The sequence below is a fragment of the Lissotriton helveticus genome, chromosome 4_1 (assembly GCF_964261635.1).
Source record: "Lissotriton helveticus chromosome 4_1, aLisHel1.1, whole genome shotgun sequence".
In the NCBI taxonomy this organism is placed as follows: domain Eukaryota; kingdom Metazoa; phylum Chordata; class Amphibia; order Caudata; family Salamandridae; genus Lissotriton; species Lissotriton helveticus.
Genome location: NC_136063.1, coordinates 1433629712 through 1433652161, shown reverse-complemented (window position 1 = coordinate 1433652161; position 22450 = coordinate 1433629712). Strand labels below are relative to the sequence as shown.

At 46.7% G+C, this 22450-nt stretch overlaps 1 protein-coding gene across 4 annotated transcripts in view; it reads right to left on the bottom strand.

Annotated features, from left to right (window-relative positions):
• Positions 1-22450, bottom strand: part of KDM1B (lysine demethylase 1B) — a 631262-nt gene that overhangs the window by 446542 nt on the left and 162270 nt on the right. For all 4 annotated transcript variants that reach the window (XM_078687981.1, XM_078687979.1, XM_078687980.1 and 1 more), the window contains 2 exons: positions 15622-15738; positions 2553-2591 (listed from right to left, as the gene is read on the bottom strand). In XM_078687981.1, the coding sequence (XP_078544107.1) occupies positions 2553-2591; positions 15622-15738 (156 nt within the window). The remainder of the gene's footprint in view (positions 1-2552; positions 2592-15621; positions 15739-22450) is intronic.

The window sequence follows — 22450 nt, the reverse complement described above, 5'->3', positions numbered from 1 at the left end:
TAGGTAGACCCAACTAGGGCAAATGTTTTTTTCTCCTCAAGGGTTGATCTTTGATGTTAACCATAACACTAAGTAAACTTACAATTTTACCGGCTAATATATCTTTTAACTTTAAGCAGCCCTCTTTTTACCTGGCTAGGCTGTCTCGATCAGATCAGGGAAAATAAGTAGTGTTACAATGCATTTTCACAATTCTCTTGTGGCCCACCGCGATGGAAAACCTTTGGGGCCGATTCCGATCTGGATCAGAAAGCACTCCAACCGAGCCGGACCCAGGGTGTTTTTCGACCGATACGGACTCCTGCAGTCCGACCGAACGAGTACGATGCGGCCGTATGCTGTTGTACTCAATTCGGTCAGACTCCCATAGAAGTCAATGGGAGCCGGTCGTACGACTCGTACATGGGCTCCCATTGACTGAATGGGTACGTCGCGGACAGTGTGACCCCTACAGTGGGTACGCATCGGTGCCATCTGCACCGTACATGCCTGTGTTGGGGAGACTCATGGGTCTCCCCCTGTGTCCGAGTCGTAAGGCTGCGGGTAACAAGGGTCTGACGCGGACCCCCGAAGTCCAACTCTGGGAGCTATTGCGAGTCGGACGCTCCGACTCGATCCGGCTGTCCGAATCGAGCATCTTGCTAGCTCGGTCGTGAAACGTCTCCATTGCGCGCCACGGTTTGCTTGTGACTGAGTCGTACGGTGCGGTTCGGACCTGGAAACGATTCGGACGGAGATTTTGCGCTTGTTCGCATCGTTCTTCGACGTCCGGACCCGTGTACGACTCTGACGGAAATCCAGTCTCCGAATTGTAATCGCTAATGCCGAACACGATTCGGTGCCCTTCCGACCGAGCTCGGAATCGGCCCTAAAGTAGAAAACCACCATTACATTGCTACCTGATTTCGCTCTTTTCACCCCTGTAGACAGCATGTTATGCCAAGCAAACCAATTGTTGGTTTAAGATTCTGTGTTACATGCAATTTTTTTATAATCATCTTTATTAGAGAGTCGTCTGGATAGGGAGAGTACACCCCTAGTTCCCTCAATTGAGAATTCCACTTCCCATTCAGAATCTAACCACACAGTCTGCCTGTCTTTTGAAGACTTGAATCTTGGAATTTATCTCCTCCATGACTTCTTTTAAATTTAAATCATTATGAAAGACAAAAATCGATTATTTCACATCTTCTCTCCTTTGGTCAGCTCTGAAAGCTTATAAGATTCTTCAGGAATGTCCTGCTGACTTTTGGTGGTTGAAGTGCAGTGCTTAAAAAACCCTTCTTCGTTGTCTCTCCACCTATCTGCCATTCCATCGATGACACTCAGTAACAGACCAAAACTCTCAGTGATGTGTGTGCCTGCCTGTGCTGAATACTAGGGTGAAGGCGGGTGACACTCTTCAGCCAGGGTTTCACTTAAGCCCACAGTGTGCACCTGATCCCAATGAAACTTAGGTCAAGCCAGTGATTGTTGGATCACTGACCTTTCTGCTCACCCATCCATCCACCTGTACTACACCTGGTAGGGTATACGTCTCATTATTGCTCCACTTCTTCAGCTAATGTACCTATAAATAGCATTCTTCCTCATAAATGCCCATCAAAGAGTTTTCTTTCACCAGTTCTTGGGGCCTACTCACTGACCTCCCCCACCCCAACCCAGGCATGCACAGCTATCATCCTTGCTACCACTGGGTTTTCACACTCAAGGGGTCATGACACCAGTGCCAAGAAAAGGGTTAGGAACTCCTCTGCATTCCTCTGAGGGCCAGTCATCAAAAGGTACCAACAGCTCCATTGCTACATACCATCTTCTACCACCAAAGTTTACACTCCACAGAACTCAGAGCTGAATAGAACTGCACCAGAAAAGCAGGCCTTCAACAGCAGCCCATGGAGAGAGTGGCTACATTGGTCTCCAGTCAGCCCCACCCCTTAAACTCGTATTTAAAAAAGATGTTATGCATCCGGTTACTAAATAGTGATTTCATGTATGGGCAGATGAAATATACAATCTGAAAGAGAAACAACCTTGAAATGTGATGCAGGAGTAAATATCGGGCAAATTAAGAGCAATCAGCATGTAGGTTTTTGAAGGGTATTGGAAGGGGTACTGAAATGTAAATTCACAATCTACTGTAGAAAGACAGGTCGATTATAGTACTTAGATGGAATGTAAGAAGAAGCAGCAGTTGGAAGAAAGTCAAGAAACGTAAATATAATTTCCTGAGATTGTAAGAATTGATTGCCTGGAAATTTATGAGCAGCTGGACAGTTGAATCAAAGTGCCTCGTTTGAGGGTGGTGCAACACAAAATCCACTGGTTTCTTGGGAAAGCTTAAAATAGGAGTAGAATCATCTGGTTGAATTTCCTCCACCACAGATTGGCAAGAAAATGTAGCTGGTGTATTCTACTCAGTATTTAGAGTTTCTTCCACAAATTAGAGGATTTTCAGTTCCTTTCAAACTCTAAAAGAGGGCCAAAATGTCAATATATCCTTATCGCTCCAAAACGTGTACAAACATTTGAATAGCAGTTCAATCACTCACCAGGTCTTCAGGCATGGCACATTGGTCTGGTCCCTCGGTCTAAAACAAAAAATAACAAAGTAAATTAAATATATTTATAAGAGCAAAAAAAATGAAAGAAACCTTAGTGCGATGTGCTAAAGTAGAAGAGTTTTAGTGCCCTGTGTGTGGTGAAGTAGAGACTGTGTTGAGCTACACGATTTTATAAAATGTAACATCTCTAATATGTAAGGTCATACCTATGCAAGATCAATACATTACTAGTGTAAGAATAACTGTAATGACCATAAAGCCCTGGCAACCCCTAAACAATTATTGTGGCTCCGGAAGTCTAAATAAATCGAGACAGAAAACAATTACTTACCTATAACTGTTGCTGTTTACTTGGCCCAAGGGGGAGGTCGCCGTGGAGATGGCTCAACACTGCCTATCTTCAGTTTTTCACTGGTTGGCCATGGCCCAGCTGAAATGTAATGAGGGTAAGTCCGAGGTTCTGCTGTTTGGCTCCTTTCCCTCGGATTTCAGAGATAGGTTTTGGCCTCCAGGCTTCCCACATCCCTCTGAAATTACTGGAGCCGTTAAAAATCTTGGCGTCTGGTTTGACGAAAATTTGAACTTTATAACGCATGTGAAGAAACTATCAGAAACCTGCTTTGGCTTGCTTAAGAGTCTGAGGAAGCTTCTCCCTTTCTTGCCTATCACTTCCAGAGAGACAGTGGTCCGTGCGTTAATTCTATCTCATCTGGACTACGCCAATGCCCTTTTGGTCGGTGGTCCGGGGTCCCTGGTAAAAAATTTACAAGTGGTCCAAAACTCTGCAGTTAGACTTCTCGGGGGTATGTCTCCCAGGGACAGTGTTGGGCCACATCTGCGCGGCCGGCACTGGCTCCCAGTGGAATCGCACCTGAAATTTAAAATGCTGACCATAGCGCATCGGGCCCTGTATGGCACAGGACCCATTTACCTGCAGAAGAGATTTTCCTTCCACGTGCCAGGGAGACAGCTTCGGTCCTCTGCTCTACTGCTGATGCAGACCCCGAAGTTTAAACGCCAGCGTCTGGGAGGTAATTCCTTTGTGCGCAGGGCTGGTCTGGCCTGGAACCTGTTGTCTTTAGCCTTAAGGAGTATTCAATATCCACTGTTGTTTAGGAAGAAACTTAAAACTCTGCTTTTTAATCAGTTGTGCGGGCATTTCTCTATTTTGGAAGCTAGCGCCGGGACACTCCCAAGTAGCCGTGCGCTCTACAAATTAAATATAACATAACATAACATAACTACATTTCTCAAGGGTTTGTATCTTTCCTAAATTCACATGCCAGAATTAGTCCTCGTCATCAGGCTGGGTATGCTCTGTAGTTAATGTTTATAAAGCAGTGTACATTTGTACTTGTATACCATTGAAAACAGACATATGTTACTTGTAGTCGATCCACATCCCAAACTCTGGTCAGTGAAGTGGACCCTGAGCTAAACTACCACCTGAGGCTTCAGCAATATCAAGAACCTCATGTAATCAGAGGAGGGTGGGTTGAATGAGAAAGTACAAAAAATACCAAACACAGGAGAACCGTAGATACAGCTAAGTAACTTTCTTCTTCAGCACCAATCCATCCATACTAATATTATAAAGAGAGAGCCCAAATCTTTGAGGTGGGTAATCTCAGTAAACACAGCACCAATCACAACACCCAATACAGCGTTGGAAAGGGCAGTTGCAGCAGAAGGACATAGGCTATGCAGACGGACAAAATAATGTATTAAAAAAATAGCAAAAAACTACATCATCCAGAAGGCCGAAGGCCAAAATAACATCAAACAGGAAATTATGTATTAATGTGACTCACTATATTGAGACTGAGAGCCTGGAGCCAAATTGATCGTGAACAAGGGATATGCTATCCCGAAACGCGTAGATTTGTGCCTGCCTGCTTGAGAAACTCCATGCTGTGAGGATTAAATAAAAAATCACATAAGTGAAGACAAACACGAGTTCGTCCCGTTTTTCTCCCAGCTGGGGGAATTGGTTGTGGATTTAAATATGGCGTGGTTCTGCCGCGGGGATTTACGAACCGGCGAGAGAGCGCTGCAAATTCCGGCGAAAAGGAACTGAGGGATATATATATATATATATATATATATATATATATATATATATATATATATACTAATGTTATAAAGAGAGAGCCCAAACCGTTGCGGCAGGTAATCTCAGTAACCACAGCACAACACCTAATACAGCGTTGGAAGGGGCAGTTGCAGCAGAAGGACATAGTCTATGCAGACGGCCACCATATACATTTAAAAGGTAAAAGAACCGTGCCAGCAAAGCAGTCCCTTGAGGGCGTGTGCTGGGGGCGTGACAAACGCTAGGGGCGTGTGGTATGTTCCGCCCTTCATTCCATGTGAGTCGTAATTGCCCCACATCAAGGGGCATGCTGGGGGCGTGACACGCTGGGGCCGTGACAAACTCTGTGTGCGTGTGCCCGCACTGTGGGCGTGTGTCCTCCCTTCATGCCATGTGAAGCGCCAATTACGCAATTGCGCCGCATCAAGGGGCACGCTGGGGGCGTGACAAATGCTGGGGGCATGTGCTACATTCCGCACTTCATGCCATCTGGGTCGTACATTAATCAGATCGTCTGCTGTGGCCATGTGCTGGGAGCGTCACAAAGGCGTTCACCTCGAATCGGTGTAAGTAACCATTCGCAAGACTCCCTTGGGGGACTGCCCGTCGTCTCACACATACTGGGGGTGCCGAATGCAGTGTGTGCCTTGGCCTGGGTGCGTCTGAAAGGGCCGAACGTAGTGTGTGGCTTGGCCTGGGTGAGTCTAAAAAGCACTTGGGCCGAAGAGCGTCGGTGTGGGTCATAAAAAAATAAGAACAACGGGAAACAATCATTCAAGACTCACACAATTCTAATTGTTTGACAGTCGCTGCTGGCCCTCAAGCGGGGGCACACGCGACTGAGCGTGTCTGCGGGGACAATTACTGCAGCCTCTCATGCGCAGTGTTACTGAACTATCACATTAAACCAAATTACACGTGCCTGCTAACATCAGCCAGGCTGTAGCCGGGCTCAGGCGGCGGATCACTACACTAATTACATGCGCCTGCTAACATGAACCAGGGCTGCAGCTGGGCCTCAAGCGGGGGGACACGCACCTGCTAACATCAACCAGGGCTGCAGCTGGGCCTCAAGCGGGGGAACACGCGAATGACCATATCTGAATACACACATTACACACATTCTATTTCATACCCGGACAACGTCGGGACGGGCTGCTAGTACTAATATAATAAAGAGAGAGCCCAAACCTTTGAGGCGGGTAATCTCAGGAACCACAGCACCAATCACAACTCCCAATACAGCGTTGGAAAGGGCAGTTGCAGCAGAAGGACATAGGCTATGCAGACGCCCACCATATACATTTAAAAGGTAAAAGAACCGTGCCAGCAAAGTAGTCCCTTGTGGGCGAGTCTGCGGTGTGCTGTGGGCGTGTGCTGGGAACGTGACAAACGCTGGGGGCATGTGGTACGTTCCGCCCTTCATGCCATGTCTCATATCGTGTGCTAATCCCACTCTGCTCCCTTTAAATACCCCTGCACCCCATAATCATAACCCACCCTTACTCCTTAAAATACCCCAACACCCTTAAACACTACCCCATCTTAACCCTATAAATATACCCTGTACCCCAAAACCCAAACCTATCCCTAAACCCTAAAAATACCCCTGTACCCCAAAACCCAAACCTAGCCCTGAACCCTATAAATACCCCTGTACCTCAAAACCCACACCTACCCCCTGAACCCTAAAAATATCCCTGTACCCCAAAACCCAAACCTAGCCCTGAACCCTAAAAATACCACTGTACCTCAAAACCCAAACCTACCCCTGAACCCTAAAATACCCCTGTACCCCAAAACCCAAACCTAGCCCTGAACCCTTAAAATACCCCTGTACCCCAAAACCCAAACCTCGCCCTGAACACTAAAAGTAACCCTGTACCCCAAAACCTAAAACTATATCTGAACCCTTAAAATACCCAAACACCCCAAAACATATACCTCAGTACCCCAAAACATATACCCCTATACCCATACTTACCTTATCCAAACATTAAAAAAAAACATGCTTTTACCATTCATGCATTTACAACGAATTTCGGTGTAAATGTATGCGTGGTAAAAGCATATAAAATGTAATGCCATGCGTTATAATGGCATTGCGGAGTCATGGTACTTTCGTAATGAAAGTATGCGGAGTGATGGTATGCGGAAAAAAAGTTGCGGAATAATGGGTGTTTACCCTCCCCCGGTAAGTACATTGGTAGCACGGCGGCCCACATCTCCAGCATCATACTCATATTTTTTCACCACCTATTTGAAAAATGCACAGGTCTCTCTCATTGATGGCCAGCACCGTTATACACTTTTAGACACACCTCCCGCCACAAGTTCTAGAATTGCGAACTTTACAGCTGGGGAGCTACGTTCGAATCTCGGCATCAGCTCAACATGCTGTGATTCCAGGCAAATCGCTTTGTCTCCCCGTGCCTACCACAAATGAATGTGTTCTTCTGTAACGTAAATTGTGCTCATGCCATGTTGTCGATTTCGCGCTATATAATATTGCAAGGAAAAATAAAGTAGGGAAACTCGAGTTCACACACTACTGAACGCGCACTCTTAAGTGCATCAGCAGTGCACTGTGAATCGGAGCATTTCACAGGCCTGTCACAGATAAGAAATGCTATCAAAACGAAATCCTACAAAACAATATACTACTGGCCGGCAGCAATTCATACCCGGACAACGTCGGGACGGGCTGCTAGTAGTTTTATAGAGTAATATGCTTGACTTAACACCAACAAAGCAGTTTTAGTGGTACAGGAGAAGGAAGTTCAACTAAGAGAACAAGCTTTGAAGCACTGCTAGTCCTCCTGTTGACTCCACTTTGGACTGAAAATCGGGGCTGTAGAGTGCCAGACGAAGGCGTCATCCAACATCTTAGTGCATTGCAAATATCTTTTAGTGGTATTCTGGAAAAGAGAGTGAATATAGCCTCAACTCCAACAACTTGGAATCAAAAGTTTCAGATTCTAAAAGATTCTGCACTATTATTCTAAATAACATTGAGAAAAGCAACTTGATTCCGCCCATTAGGTGCCGATCTCTAATTGTACCCCTACTCATAGTCAAGGGTGGCTTTTCATCAATATACCAAGCTATACGGTGACTGGCTGTTAGGGATAGCATGTTATGGACTTAGGAGTAAAGGCCTTTTTCCCAGTAGCATTGGAGGGGATTGGGCCTTGTTGTCACATCGCTATAAAATCCAACCGATCTTCCACAAATGGATTCTTTGGTTCACTAGAGTCTGTGTAGTGTGCAGTGGTTTGTGGAATATATTAGAGGAAAAGGAGTTCAAGCACAGGTTGACATGTGCCCTCATTGCGGACACAACATGTGAGTGTGGCTTCCCTGTAGGTTGTCATCATCCTCAGAAAACATGACAACTTGCATATCTTATGTTTCTTTGTCCCTATTCCAAATATATAGGTGCCTCATGCGGTTCTCTTCCCTATACTGCAACCTACCCTTCCCCCACTTTCATCTGTTGTACTATCAATCACCTGCTAAACTGGAAATGCGGAGACGGCCACAGGACTTGAATCAACAAACCACCTTGGCTTATCATGACCCAGGCTAAACTCCCCCAGTCTGCCTGCTAAAACTAGGAAGGAAAGGACAAACCCCGACATGCATCATCCCGGCCGTTTGCGAATTCCAAATTGCGAAAAATAGCGAATCGCAATTTGGAATTCGCAAAACAGGATGCATGAATATTTTCTCATAATATTTGCGATTCGGTAAAAATCACATTTTTTACCGAATCGCAAATATTATGCGAATTCTAATTTGCTAATTCGCATTTCCCATTGATTCCTATGGGCCAAAAGGCCCATAGGAATTAATGGGAATTGCGAATTAGCAAATTAGAATTCGCATAATGTTCATGCATTCCATGGGTGCAGGGGGGGGGTCCAAAGGACCCCCCCCTGCACCCCTGAAATGTATTTTTAAGTGAATGTTTCACACACACATGTCCTAAGGACATGTGTGTCTGTAACATGCAAGTTTAAAAAATGAATTTTTTTGCTTTTTTAAAAATTTTCGCAAATTAACACGAGGGTCAACCTCGTGTTAATTTGCACTTCCAATTTCCAAATTCGCAATTTAAAAAAAAATTATGCATTGCATTTAAGGAATCGCACAAATGCGATTCCTTAAATGCATTCGCATTTTTTAGAAATGCAAAAAAATGCGAATTGTGCACAAAAGTTTGATGCATCCCAAAAATGATTTTTGCATTCGCAAACGGCCGATTTTTCGGATTCACACCGTTTGCGAATGCAAAAAGCAATGATGCATGTGCCCGAAAGACTGTACAATTTATTCCTTGTTAATGCAGGAAGAGGTTGAATGTAAGCAAAATGCACACTCTGGTTGTTTCTTGCTTTCCAGGAGTAGCCCCAAAGAAGAATTCGATTTCCATGCTCTTGGTCAAATACTTTATATTCAGCTGGACTTTGAGAGGAGACTCTGCACATGTACTCTTTGGTTGTTTCTTGCTTTCCAAGACGGGCCTCAAAGTAGAATTAAATTCTCATGCTCTTGGTCGAAAGACTTTATATTCAGCTGGACTTCAAGAGGAGACTCTGCATACTGAAGAAATGCTTTACTAAAGAGAGAACCCTGCTGCCACTGTCTTCCCTTAAAAACTAGGAGCAACCTTAGACACTTATTACCCTATGCCCTTACCTACCCCTACACCGTAAAATACACCTACAACCCATACAGGTATCAATCCCTAAAACCACCTTTACAACTCATTAACCATAGCCCCCCCTAAAACCTTACAAATTCCCTTACCAACCCATGCCCCCATCCAAACATAAACCCTGAAAATACCCTTACCTATACCCCTGCCCACCACTAAATCCTAAAAAATCCCTTACCACCCTATATCTCTATCAACCCCTAAACCCTAAAACCACCCTTACAAGCAAATACTCTCAGCCACCCCAAAAATACCCTTACCGACACATGCCCCTACCCACTCCATAACCCTGAAAAATACCCTTACCTCCCTTTACCCCTACAGACCCCTAAACCCTAAACATCTCTTAATACCAGATGCCTTTACCTACCCCTAAACGCTAAAATACCTTTTCAACCCTATACCCCTACCACACTCTTAACCATAAAAAACACCCTTCCACCCCAATACTCTTGCCCACCCCTAAACCCTAAAACAACACTTATCACCCTATACTCACCCTATACCCATACCTACCCCAAAACCCATATATACTACCTACTGGCGGTCGCCACTAGGTAGTTATATTAAGGTCTGCTTTTCCAAAGATGGAGCGTTTTTGGCTTGCTAATAACTTTGAGCCATTTGAGGGATTGTCTCAAACGTTTAAAAAAAGTGTGACAGAGAAACAAGGGGGAGGGGGGTCCCAAAAGGCACAATCCCTATTCATTTTCCATAGAGTTCTTTAGACAAGGCTAAAGCAAAACTGCTGAATGGAATTACACCAAATTTGGTAGGAAGCTTGAAGGCTGTGCTTTGTGTGATGTGGTGTACATCTGTTCAGTAGTTTTTGGGATATTTTGTCTCATTATTTTGTATAATGTTTTAATAAGGTTTTAATATTTTGTACAATCTTTTAATACATCCTATTTTATTCTGCTTCGCTAAACTTTTAAAAATGTACGTTCTGTGTTTTAAGTATAATCTGGTAAATGTGTTCTACACATTTACTTCTACTTAGAGAAACACTCTGCTGCCCTGCTGGGTCTGAAACTGCACTACAAATGACTGCAAATAATGTGTACATAAAAAGGAATACATTGTGTGTGCCTGTTTGCCTAAAGTAAAGTTCCGCAAACATGGGTAAACCACTGAGGATATCAGGGAATTCACTATGGTGTAAGAGAAGTATCCATCACCTTAAGTTTAGAATGCACCATTGAAGCTCATGTTCGTTAAGTAGTACCTTATCTGCATTTTTAGCACAGCTATTGCAACACAGTCAGTCAAATTCGCTTTATTCGAGATAAAAACTCATAAAAGCTAGACAAGTACAATTTATCCATGATTCAGGCAGGATTAGATAATACTAAATTTAAAAACAAAATTATTTGGACACCAAGTAGAAAAATAAATACATGTACTATTCACTAGAGGAGGAGATAAGCAACACATTTCAATGAGTAAAATAAATAAATTTGGTAGGAAGCTTGAAGGCTGTGCTTTGTGTGATGTGGTGTACACCTGTTCAGTAGTTTTTGGGATATTAAATATTAAAAGTAAAAAATAATTGCATATTTTGGCAGTTGGGCTTGCGAGACTCTCTCTGAGACTCTCCCGGGAGGGCCAATTTAAAAACAGAGTGTTCTGATTGGCCCAGGGAGCTTTATCTCCCTTGGGCCTTCTCGCTCCCAAGAGTCAGACTTCCGCAAGAGCAAACGCTGCCAGCAACATGAGAAAAATTTTACAGGCAGCCATTACAGAACTCGGGGAATTAGTCCCCTGTCCTCAAATACTTGAATACAAAAAAAGATATATGGGGCAGGGTGGGGACACCCTGATCCTCTGGCGTGCAGGGCCCAGAGGAACCATCCTCCACCCATCCCCCACCCCCGGGTGGGCCAAAAAGAAATGGAGGTCAAAATGCATTTATTAAGTATAAACCCTGGATAGATTACCCCATAGCTGTGTTCAGACAGGGATGGGGGCCAAGCATCCCCCCTCCCAGTGCCTCAAGAGGCCCCGGGGAGCCAACTACCAGGGCTGACATTAATTTTATGGGGGCCTCATGGGCCCCTTCCCCCGAGACTCTGAAGGTCAGGGGAGTCCACTGTGGGGCCTAAAATGCACAAAAAGGGGAGTGGGGCCATGAGGCCTTGAGAGGTCCCAGGGAACCCACCCAAAGCCGAACATTAATATTTTATAGGGTGAAGGGCCACACACTCCCCCCCACCCCCCGGGCATCAAGAGGCTCCGGGGTGCCCACATCTGGGGCCAACACTGATTTTTATGGGGAAGGAGCCGCATGGACCCCCTTCTAAAGCCTCTAAAGACCCCAAGGAGCTCACCCCAAGGGCAGAAAATGCACAAAATGGGTTGGTGGCCCAAGCATCTTTACACCCCATGCCTGAAAATGCCCCAGAGAGCCCACCCCTGGGGGCCGAATCCTTTAAGGGAGGGGGGTCTTGCGGCTCCCCTTCCTGAGCCATTAATAGCCCCAGGGCCGACTCAGCAGCTAAGTCACAGGGTGTCCACACCGGTACACAGCAGTTAGCCTGCCCACAGGAGCTACCCCTCTCCCCTTTAATTAACTAAAAATTGGCCCTGGGGGATAAGGTCCCCAGGGCCAGGCCCTTTGGCCAACTCCGAACTGAGTACAGCTGAAGCTGCAGGACTTGGCCTCAGACTGTGCACGATGGGGGGTTGCATTTAATTATGCTAATTAAGTATTACTTTACTTAAAAAAAAAAACTAGAAATTCACTGGAGAAAAAAAACGAACGTTAAAGTAAGGTTATAGTTAGGTGTAATACAATTATCTGTTTTTTTCTTCCAAAAAACAATTGAAAATTAACAAAAAAAAACAAAGGTTTAAGTAACGTTATAGTTAGGTGAATTTGTCACTGACAACATTAACATTTTGAACAAAAATAAAACACAGGAATTCACCAGTTATAGTCAGCATCACTAACTATTACTTGCGCCCGTCATGCACTGCTTATGAACGGGCTTATGAACATGTCATGAGTGATGTCATATGTGAGGTCATAGGCAGTGCATGGCGGGGGCGCACGTTATAGTAAGCACTGTTAACTATAACTCTTGAATTTCTGTTATTTTTTAGTTCAAAACTTTATTGTTGTCACTGACAAATTCACCTAACTATAACATCACTTTAACCTATCTTTTTCAGTGATGTATATACACACGCTACACACACTATACTTACCATGCATGGTAAAGGCATATGCATGATGAAGATTTGAGCAGTAAAGATTTGTGTGGTAAAGATTTGCGTTGGAAAGGCTGGGTGGTAAAGGCACTACGTGGTTACAACTGGATTCTAAAGGATGTTTCCCATGGTAGGCAGACGTCTTTATTCTGGGAATGGGGGTATCAAGTTTACAGTGCTTTCCGTTCCAGAGATATTGGAATCTGTAGCTGTTGTGAATGACTGTCCCTAAATTTCCCTGACCCATTGCAAATTCTTGAGACTTTGGGTCCTGTGGGTGTCTGGGTGGGGGCCCCTTTTCCTGATTAGGGTGCTGGTGTCAACCCCTAATGCCTAACCTTGTACCCGGAGCAGCAGAGATGTTAGGGTAATAGCACGACATATCATATACAACTTGGTGGACTGCTTTTCAATGTCAGGCTCCTCTCCTCAATGGACAAGGCGACCTCTAAAGACTTACGATAAAACCATGAACGCTTCCTAGTAGAAGAACATAGGCAATTTGGCCCAACATTAAGTAAAGTCTAGAGCATAAAAACGATGCATACATTTTGAAAAATGTGTCACCCCAGAAGGTTCTGGTATCTTTGGTTTTCTTTTGTGTATTTCTAATTTTTTGTACAGTAAATTCTTATTCCTATTTGGAATAACTGCACTAATTGGAGGTTCATGCCATATCTAAGTTTCTAATTCGTATTACCTCCAGAAGTAAAGCGTGGACCGATTCACTTTGCCATCAATGGATAGAGTCAAGTCTCCAAAGTGGTGCCAGTGGTAAACAACACTACCCACCAGACATACTGCTGGGTAACCATACGCTTCTTAAGAAATTTTCTCACAGTTAAGCTAAATCAATTGATAAAAGTACTTAAGGCATATATCACACATAGAGTTCTGAACAAAATTAATTCAATAATGCACTTATTTCAGAACCCGAGTCTGAAATGTAGCAAGTGCCTGGAACTTATTCACACATGGTTTTGTAGTGCCTTATGATCAATGCCTTCTACTGAAGGGGAAACGGCCTATGTTTTGCTGGATAAGAACTGGATTCTGACTTTATGAAATGTATTTCATGTTTAATAAACTGAAAATAAACATTCATTCATAGGAGCCGTTAGTTTGCAACCACTAGATAGTGTTATTGTGGCTAACAGTAGACATAATTTGAATGGCCAATGGGAAAATCATCTAGTCACGTGTGCAGATTCCGAAAGCCGCATGTGGAAAACTAGATTGCAAGACTGACAGAGGCAGGTATGTGTCAAATGTAAGTGAACGGTACCAGCCCATGGATAAGACCTGCAGGTACAAATCTGCTATCTTTATGTATGTTAAAACCTAAACTATCTCACTGTTTGTTGTCCCTATCTAATGCTTCCTTCGGGTGGTAGGGGCCAGCAAATCATATGTCTCAGTGAGCCGGAAAGCACAGATGCAGTGGTGAATGTTTTTAAAACAATACCAAAAGTCCAAGTTGAGAAACCGAGCTCTAGTTGGAGGTGATAAGAACCCTATTCAATGGCAAGGGACTGTTCGAAACTAAAGCATGCAGAAGGAGCCCTAACAACTGGTAGTGAAAAAAGTAACACTAATGTGTGTTAAGTCCACGAACAGGCAAGAACGCTCTGAAGTCAATAACAGTTTTTTTTGCTCAGTCTACATTTATATAAGTAAATCAATCCTTATTATCAGAAAGGAAGATCTGTGCACCCTTCCTCTACTGTGCATTCATGTGGATAGTAAGATCACTTTTAAGAAGGTCCAAGAATAAACATACATAAATATATGCAGCGTTCCACACCTCGAAATTGGGCGAGTACTTTTTTTTTTTAAGAGTAACCACTTCAACTGTTCAGCTAACTCTCCTTCCCCCTCATTTCATACCTTTCCATTCTCCCACCCCCTTTCCCGTACTTTCATCATCACCCTTTCTGCTGTCCCTTTCTTCCCATCTCTCTGTTATCCCTTTTCCCTCCAATCCCATTAGTTCTCTGGTTTTCATTGCTGTCTTCACTTCTTCCTTCATTTTGCCTCCGTCTCCATTTCCTCTCATATCCTCACTGCTCAACCATCTACCTCTTTCCAATATCCATTCCCCATCCTGCTACCATTCCATATCCTTTCATCTCCTTGTATCTTTCCTCTGCTCTCCTACAGCTTTCTCGCCTAACTGGAACTCTCCTTTTCTTCCTATACGTATCCTTGCCTCCTCTTTTCTCTCCCTTCCATCCTGAATACCTCCCCCTTCTTTCAAGGTCACTCACAAATAAAGGTTTATTCAGTTAGCTAGCAAGAGGCTTGCAGATTAGGGAGTTATGCTGTAGTGGTCTCGTTATGGCACTCAGGCTCATAATCCAGTCAGACCAACCAAACCTTTCATACTGCCGAGATCAATAAAGTGCATTGTGATTTTGTTGGAAAATCACTAATGCGAGCTATCAGAGTAGATAGGTGATTATGATCAGGGTAGACTTCAGAAAATATCACTTTTTATACAGCACTTACACACACCCTTATTTTGTCACGTTCACGTCATCCTAACAAACAGATTTTACCAAAAATCAATACATTGTCCACTATGACCAATGATTCGGAACTTCTTGAATAATATCTGTGCTACTTTCGTTCTATGAAAAGATGCCAAAGAAAATGAAACATTGCGTTATCCATCTTTGCTAATGTAGTGCTTTTTTATGTTTTGTATTCATCCATTTAAAAGTACAACCAAAAGACACAGTGACATTCACTTGGAGACCTGATAGTCCTGGTCAACGCCACATTCCTGACACATTGCTGATCTACAGTCTACTGCAACCCCTCAATCCTTTTCAGTCCCTTCCAAGGGAAAATATTCAAAAAGCCACATTGAAAATTAAAATAATTGTCAAAGTAACTTGGTCACAGAAGAACAAATAAATAAAGCAGTAAAACAGAAATTAGGGAAGTGAAGTTTCCCTTAATCCAAACATCTTTCACAAACACCAAAGTGGAAGGAAGTTGACAGAGTACTCAAAGAAATCAAACTTAGTTACCTTAACACTACTGTTTAACTTCATGCCACATCGATAGGTTTTTGCCATCTGCGAAGTCAGCTGAATTTCCTTGGTTAGCTGACGCCATTTTCCACACTCCGGTTTTGTGCACTGGACCTACAAAAAAATTCCAAAACAAAACATTAGGAAGAGTAATGGAGAATTCAAACTATACTAGGCAAGTACGTTGCTGACTTGTTACTCTCTGGCAGTCTTGCAAAGTCTCTGTGAAAAAGGCGGCCATAAAATGAGTTAATTTATGTGAACATTCCATTTGAACAGCTCATTTCATCTCCAGTATTTTTAAGTTAATTATAGTTTTATTTAAAGACCAAATTAGAGGCAGAGGTCTTTTGATGTTAGATACATTTCAAATCAAGTGGATTACTGTTGGCAACTGATAGAGCTGGGTGAGCAGGTATCTAAAGTAAATGACTGTCTGACACTAGAGTGTCTGGCACCTCAGAGGTTTGTTAAGAAAATCCTCACACACCAACCTGGTTGGTGTCATGCTTCATCATCGGGTCCCATCCGGGTAGCCGAATGCTACCCAGCTGTACAGCGACACCTGTTTACAGTGGAGCTGGTTGAGGTGTAGGTGAATGTGATGAAGTGAGTGTAAATGTAAAAATACCTCCAGAATTCTACCCGTCAATTTAATTCCTGGAGATCTGGGGTATGTTTAAAAACAAGAGAGTGAATAATGAGCTACAGATACTATGTGTAGCTTGTTATTACCCTATGATGATCGACATGTTTCAGACCACTTGAAAAAATATTTTGGCTTTCTTCAGGACCTCTCAAATAAAAGTGAGTGACGTGAAAAAGTGAGTGGTGAAAATAGCTACCACGTGTTAAAGCATTTTTAGTACTCACGCTAAGGAGTGCTGTATATGCAGGGAGGACTAACCCGTATGTGGGTCCTCGCAATTAAATAAACACCTGTAAGAAAAACAATATGGTACAGTACAATGGTTACGAAACATTAAAATCATTCCATGGATATTGCCAGCGTTGGTGGTGGATTTCCAGTGTTTTGCGGCACGCGGTGTCAGACATACGTGCAGCACCTTTCATACACATGCCATGCACTCTATACAACATGTCTATGTATGGTGATTGTGCCTTCTACTACAATGAGAGAGGCAAGTTTTTTTGTGCCCTGTATTACAAGTAAAACAGTGGCAGTGGCTAATCTGTAGGACATATAGTGATTAGTTTTGTGGAAAGTCCATATCAGATAGCTATGGTGCACTGTGAAAATCCTATGTTAAAGATATTTAGCAAGGGGACCTGGCTACGAGGCGGATGAGGGTAGACATGCGAGAGCTGAGCTCCGCGCCGACCCCGACAATTATCCTGGTTCGGGACATCACAAGGAGACCCCGAGCGCCTGATGGGGGGCTGGATGCTCCTGCAGCGTAACTGGGGAGATTTGGCGCGTCGTTGCCCTTGGAAGTACGGACGCCTATCGGATGCCTAAGATGGCAGCATAGTGGAGCTGCGAATCAGGTAGCGGCGCTGAAGGACGGCCCGAGAGTTTTAGCTGGAGCTGCAGAGGGGGGCGGAGGCCGCCTGCCGGAGCCCCGAACTGGCGACGACACCGCGCGGAGGTCTGGGGGTCTCTGTGGGCCTGGGACCGACTTACACCGCGGACCTGAGGAAGTGATCTGGCCGATGAGGGGAACCTAAGATGGCAGCGATGGCGATGCTGCAAATCAAACAGCGGTGCCGCAGGATGGCCTGAAGATCGTCAGGCAGAGCTGCGGGGGGTGTCGGGTCCCAACCGCAAGTGCCTGAATGGGCGGTGACACAGCGGCGAAGGTGGGTGAAGTGTGGGGACCCGGGACTGCCCACTGCCATCTTGGAGTTGGGAGGACTGCAGCGACGGAGCGCTGAGATTGGAGGGGCAGCCGCAACCAGGAGCCGGTTACAGGGAGGACTACTGGAGAGCCTGTAGGGTGGACGGTCTCTTGCTGCTGGGGCTGCTATATTGGGAATTTGGCGAGCTGGGAGAGGTGACTGGAAGAAGAACAGCGGTGTGCGCGAGTGCCAGCAGCCCCCCTGGAGAACCAGCAGCCTGTGTGACTCTGGGCGGGGAAACAGCGGAAAAAAGAGACATCCGACAACCGCGTTGGGCAGCGGTGGCCAAGGCCTGGGGAAGTGAGTGGATGCTGGGGGAGGCTGTGAGGTACGGTGGCGCTGAAGGGTGCTGAGAGCGGGCAGAGGACATTAACGCAGTGCTGGTGAGGGAGCCAGAATCGCAGAGCTGGCATGGGATTTGGCCTCATTGACTGCCCCACTGTAATGCCGTGGCAAAGGATGAGCAGGGGCTGGGCAGATGTGTGGTGAGGAGACCTGCCATCTTGCACTCCTGAGGCAGCGAGACCATTAAAAAAGTGGAGCAGGCAGGGCAGCACTGCTGAGCAAGGCCGGGCCCTAAAGGTGGGGGCTCTGTGGCCGGACTGGGAGGGAACCCCACTGAGGCACAGCTGCATGCCTAGCCAGCGATAGTGAGGAATTATTGGCGAGTCAGTGCATCGCTCCAGCGGTGACCAGGCACACTTGGAGGACCGCGCATATGAAGTGGCAGGCAATGTGAAGAGGGGCAAAAGCGGAGACAGTGGGGAGAGCTTGACTGCCTGAGGCGTGGGCATACTATTGGTGGTCGATACGGGAGAGGTGGGGCACTGGAGGAGAACCTGCCTGAAAGACGGAGCTTACGCGCTGAGTAAGCATGGGAAAGTCCAGAGGGAAGCAAGCAGGTGCGCCCACAGAGCAGGAAGAAGACGCAGGCGTCCCAGACATGCAGGAGGGGCTACCGCTTTGTTTGGAAGGGATGCTCCAGCGGCAAGTAGATAAAATCCTCAAAGCTATCACAGACACAAAGGAGGCCCTAAAACTGGATATTGCGCATGTGACGCAGCGTCTTGGATTGCTCCGAGCCGGCCAGGCCAAACTGGCTGAAAGGGTGAAGCAAACAGAGGTCGCCCTAGAAGTCTTGGAACCGGCCCAAAAGACGATGGCAGCTCAGATGACGGATTTCCAACACCGGCTGCAAACCCTGGAGCGGAGGACAGAGGACAGAGGATGCCTAAGGGAGGAAACGAAGAAACAATGTCCGGGTGGTGGGGCTGCCGGAGGGAGTGGAGGGGGCCAGTATGGTGGATTACTTGGATGACTGGCTGAGAAAGGCCGTCGCTCCGGAGGGCCTGACACTTTTCTTCACCCTGGAAAGAGCCCATAGGGTGCCGGCCCGGCCGCTGGTCCCCAGGAGACCCCCCCCGACCGGTGGTGGCCAGGCTTCTCCATTACAAAGACAGAGACCTCTTGTTATACAAGGCCCGGACTGCAGGTCCGTATACAGTGGGCAACAGTAAAGTGACACTATTCCCGGATTACACACTCGAGGTGCAGCGCCGCCGGGCATCGTTTGTGGCAGTCAAAAGAGCACTCCGGGACGAGGGCCTTCAATACTCCTTGATGTTCCCAGCACGCCTAAAGATAACTGTGGATGATAGGAGGTTTTTTCCACAGCATCCCTGACAAGGCCTAGGACTGGCTGGAGAAGGGGAAGCAGGGCGCGGCGCAAGCACTCTCACAGAGGGACCACGACCGCACAGATCGCGGCGCATCCGGCGACGCCAGCCTGCAGCTCAGAAGCCTACGGTGACACAGACAGAGAGAGAACGCACTGCCGCCTTGCAGGCTGTCACGGCCATCTCACGAGAGGATAGGACTGCATCTCTGGAGGAGACAGAGTCGGAAAAGGGATCTCTGGAAACGGACAATGATCAAACGGCCAAATGAAGCATGCATTTGCCACACGTGATGGCTGGGACTGCGGATGAGATCGTGCATGGGTAACACTGCGGCTCACCAAGCATGGGCTGAGAAGTGGGCAGAGAGTTGGTTCCAGCCTGAGGATGTTTCCCCTAGACTTGGTTGATTGGTGACTGGCTACTGATGGTTGGAGGGGCCGGCAAGGACGCCAAAGTACACTCTTAGGTGATCAAGCTACATTGCAGCCTCGAAGGGGGCTGGCTAGCTATCATGGGGGTTGAGCGTAGGATGATGGCATGCTGGGAGGTCGACCCTCTGAAGCTTAGGGCACACCCCCCTAATTTTGTGTGGGTATAGCTCCTTGGCGTTTTACTTAAGGGAGCAGTTTGAGCATAAGTTTGGATGGGTACTAGCGTTGTAGCGCCTGTTCTGGGGGGGGGGTAGTTGGGGCGGGGTTTGGGGTTTGGTTGGGGTAGTTAGAACCACCGGTGTGTTCAGATGTGAGGAGTGTGTGCTCGGGGGGGGGCGTTGGTCACCAAATGGGGACGTTACATGATCTCAAATGTGTTACCTGGAATTTACAGGGGCTCCATACAATTCAGTGGTGACACAAGGTGCATGCTTACCTGGTGCGGCGGGGGGCACACATAGCCTTTCTCCAAGAAACACATATTAACCGATCTGAGGGATTAGCACTGAAACGTAGATGGAGGGGGCAATTATTCTACACGACTTATTCAGCTTTTGGTAGGGGTGCTTTGATATGGGTCAGAGCGGGTGTCCCTTTCCAGCCGACGCAACAATTGGTGGACCCAGAAGGAATGTTTGTAGTGGTGTTGGGGCGCCTCAGTGGGGTGGAGGTGACGCTATGTAGCATATATGCCCCCAATGTGGACCAGATCTCTTTCTTTGACCCTCTACCTGACTAGTTCGATAATAATGGGAGGGGACTTTAACTCAATTGTAGATGTTGAGAAGGATAGGTCCCATCCCCCGCTTTCGGACGCACCGGTGCATAGACTCTCCAAGGCGAGACGCGCGTGGCAGAATAATTGGGGGTTGGTTGATACATGGCGTGCGCATCACTTAGAGGAGCGGGATTATTCTTATTATTTTGGCCTCCATGGCCTGCATGTGCGGCTTGATGCAATATTGTGTACCCCTGAAGTCCACTGCAAGGTAATAGATAGTGAATACTTGACTAGGACGATATTGGATCATAACCCGCTCTTAGTGCGGATACTATGGGTCCGAGAGAGAGCTGCGATTCCGACCTGGCGGTTCCGACCGGAGGTGCTGGAGGGCCCGGTCTTCCACGAAGACCTGGGGACGGGTGTTAGTCAGTGGGAACCCTCTGACATGACGGCATATCGCCCACTCTTAATGTTGACGAACAATTACAAACTTTTGAGTAGGATCCTTACGTCTCGCTCCTCCCGTCAATGTCGCAGCTGGTCCATCGGGACCAGGCGGATTTTATTCCTAAACGGAACACGGCTATTAGTGTGCGGCGACTACTCCGTATTTTGGGAGAGGACCATGGTTTGCCACCTACCGCAATGGTTCTCTCAGTCGACATTGAGAAGGCATTTGATAGCCTGGAATGGCCGTTTCTTGTCCAAGTAATGCTAGCGATGGGTCTGGGAGAGGCATTCGTGGGGTGGACCCAGATTCTATACAGCTCAGCGACGGCCCGAGTGCTGACGGGGGCAATGGTATCGTCGCCCTGTTTAGTGCGGCGAGGGACGCAACAAGGTTGCTCACTGTCTCCACTGCTGTTTGCTCTTGCGATTGAGCCATTGGCCGCACGAGCCAGGTCAGGGAAGCATCATGTCGGCCTGGAGGTATGCAGGGACATGCAGTATATCTTGCTTTACACTGATGATCTGTTCATGTTTCTGGCCGCCCCAGGAGAGATCTTATCGTGAGCGACGATGCTCCTACGAAGGTTTGGTGTGGTCTCAGGGCTTAGAGTGAACTGGGAAAAGACTTGCCTTTTCCCGGTACATCAGGCGATGGAGAGTCCTGATCACCTGGAGGGAATACGATGGGAACCTCACTGCTTGCCTTATCTAGGAGCTAATATCTATCATCGGCAGGAGAACCTCTTGGAGGGTAATGTGGGCAGAGCGGCGCAAGGGATCAAAGGGAGCATGGCATTCTGAGGTACGCTACCGCTATCGGTAGCAGGCCGAGTGGCACCTTTGAAGATGGTAGCACTGCCTAGCTGCTATATTATTTCAGGACGCTCCCGATCTGGATTCCAAGCTCGGTGTTCGGGATGCTCCGGTCCATGAAGGGGAGGGGGGGTTATGGGGGAACGGTAGACGACGAGTAGCACTGGCCACGATGATGCGACCCTGTGCCGAGGGCGGATGGGCGGTCCCAGACTTTTAATTGTATTATCTGGCTGCTCAATTGCAGTGGCTTAACAAAGCGGTGACTAGGGAGTTCAGGGGCCCGGATGGTCCGATGGACCAATGGCTTCCACACCACGTTTTATCCTTTGTTTTCTTTTGTCAGCGGATGAGAATAGGCTTCTTAACTCACGAAGAGCGAGCACTGAGATCATGCTGGAACCGAAGCCGGCGCAGAAGTGGGGTTACTCGTCCATATGCCCCAGAGATTCCTTTGGGCATGTGCACGGCCCTCCCGCACGGGGGGGGACTGGTCCGCGCTAGCCATATGGGAGGAGCAGGGGTTGCAAATGATAGGGGATCTATACGAGGAGGGAGTCCTTTTGCCTCATCAGGCATTGCAAGATAGATATGACCTACCAAGGGGCGATTTCTTACTGCACGCCGCCTTAGTGTCAGCGGTCCAACAGCATTGGGGAGGAGGGTTATCGGAACCACAGACGTCTTTAACATGTCAATATGTCGTAATGGCAGCAGGGACAGTCAAAGCTATAACGTGCTTATATAGGCGAATGGTGGAAGAGGGACTGCAGCCGCTAAATCAATTGCAGGGTAGGTGGGTAAAGACATTCCGGAAACGACGTGGGCTAAAATAGTGGAAAGAGCGTGGAAGAGCACGCGTAACACTA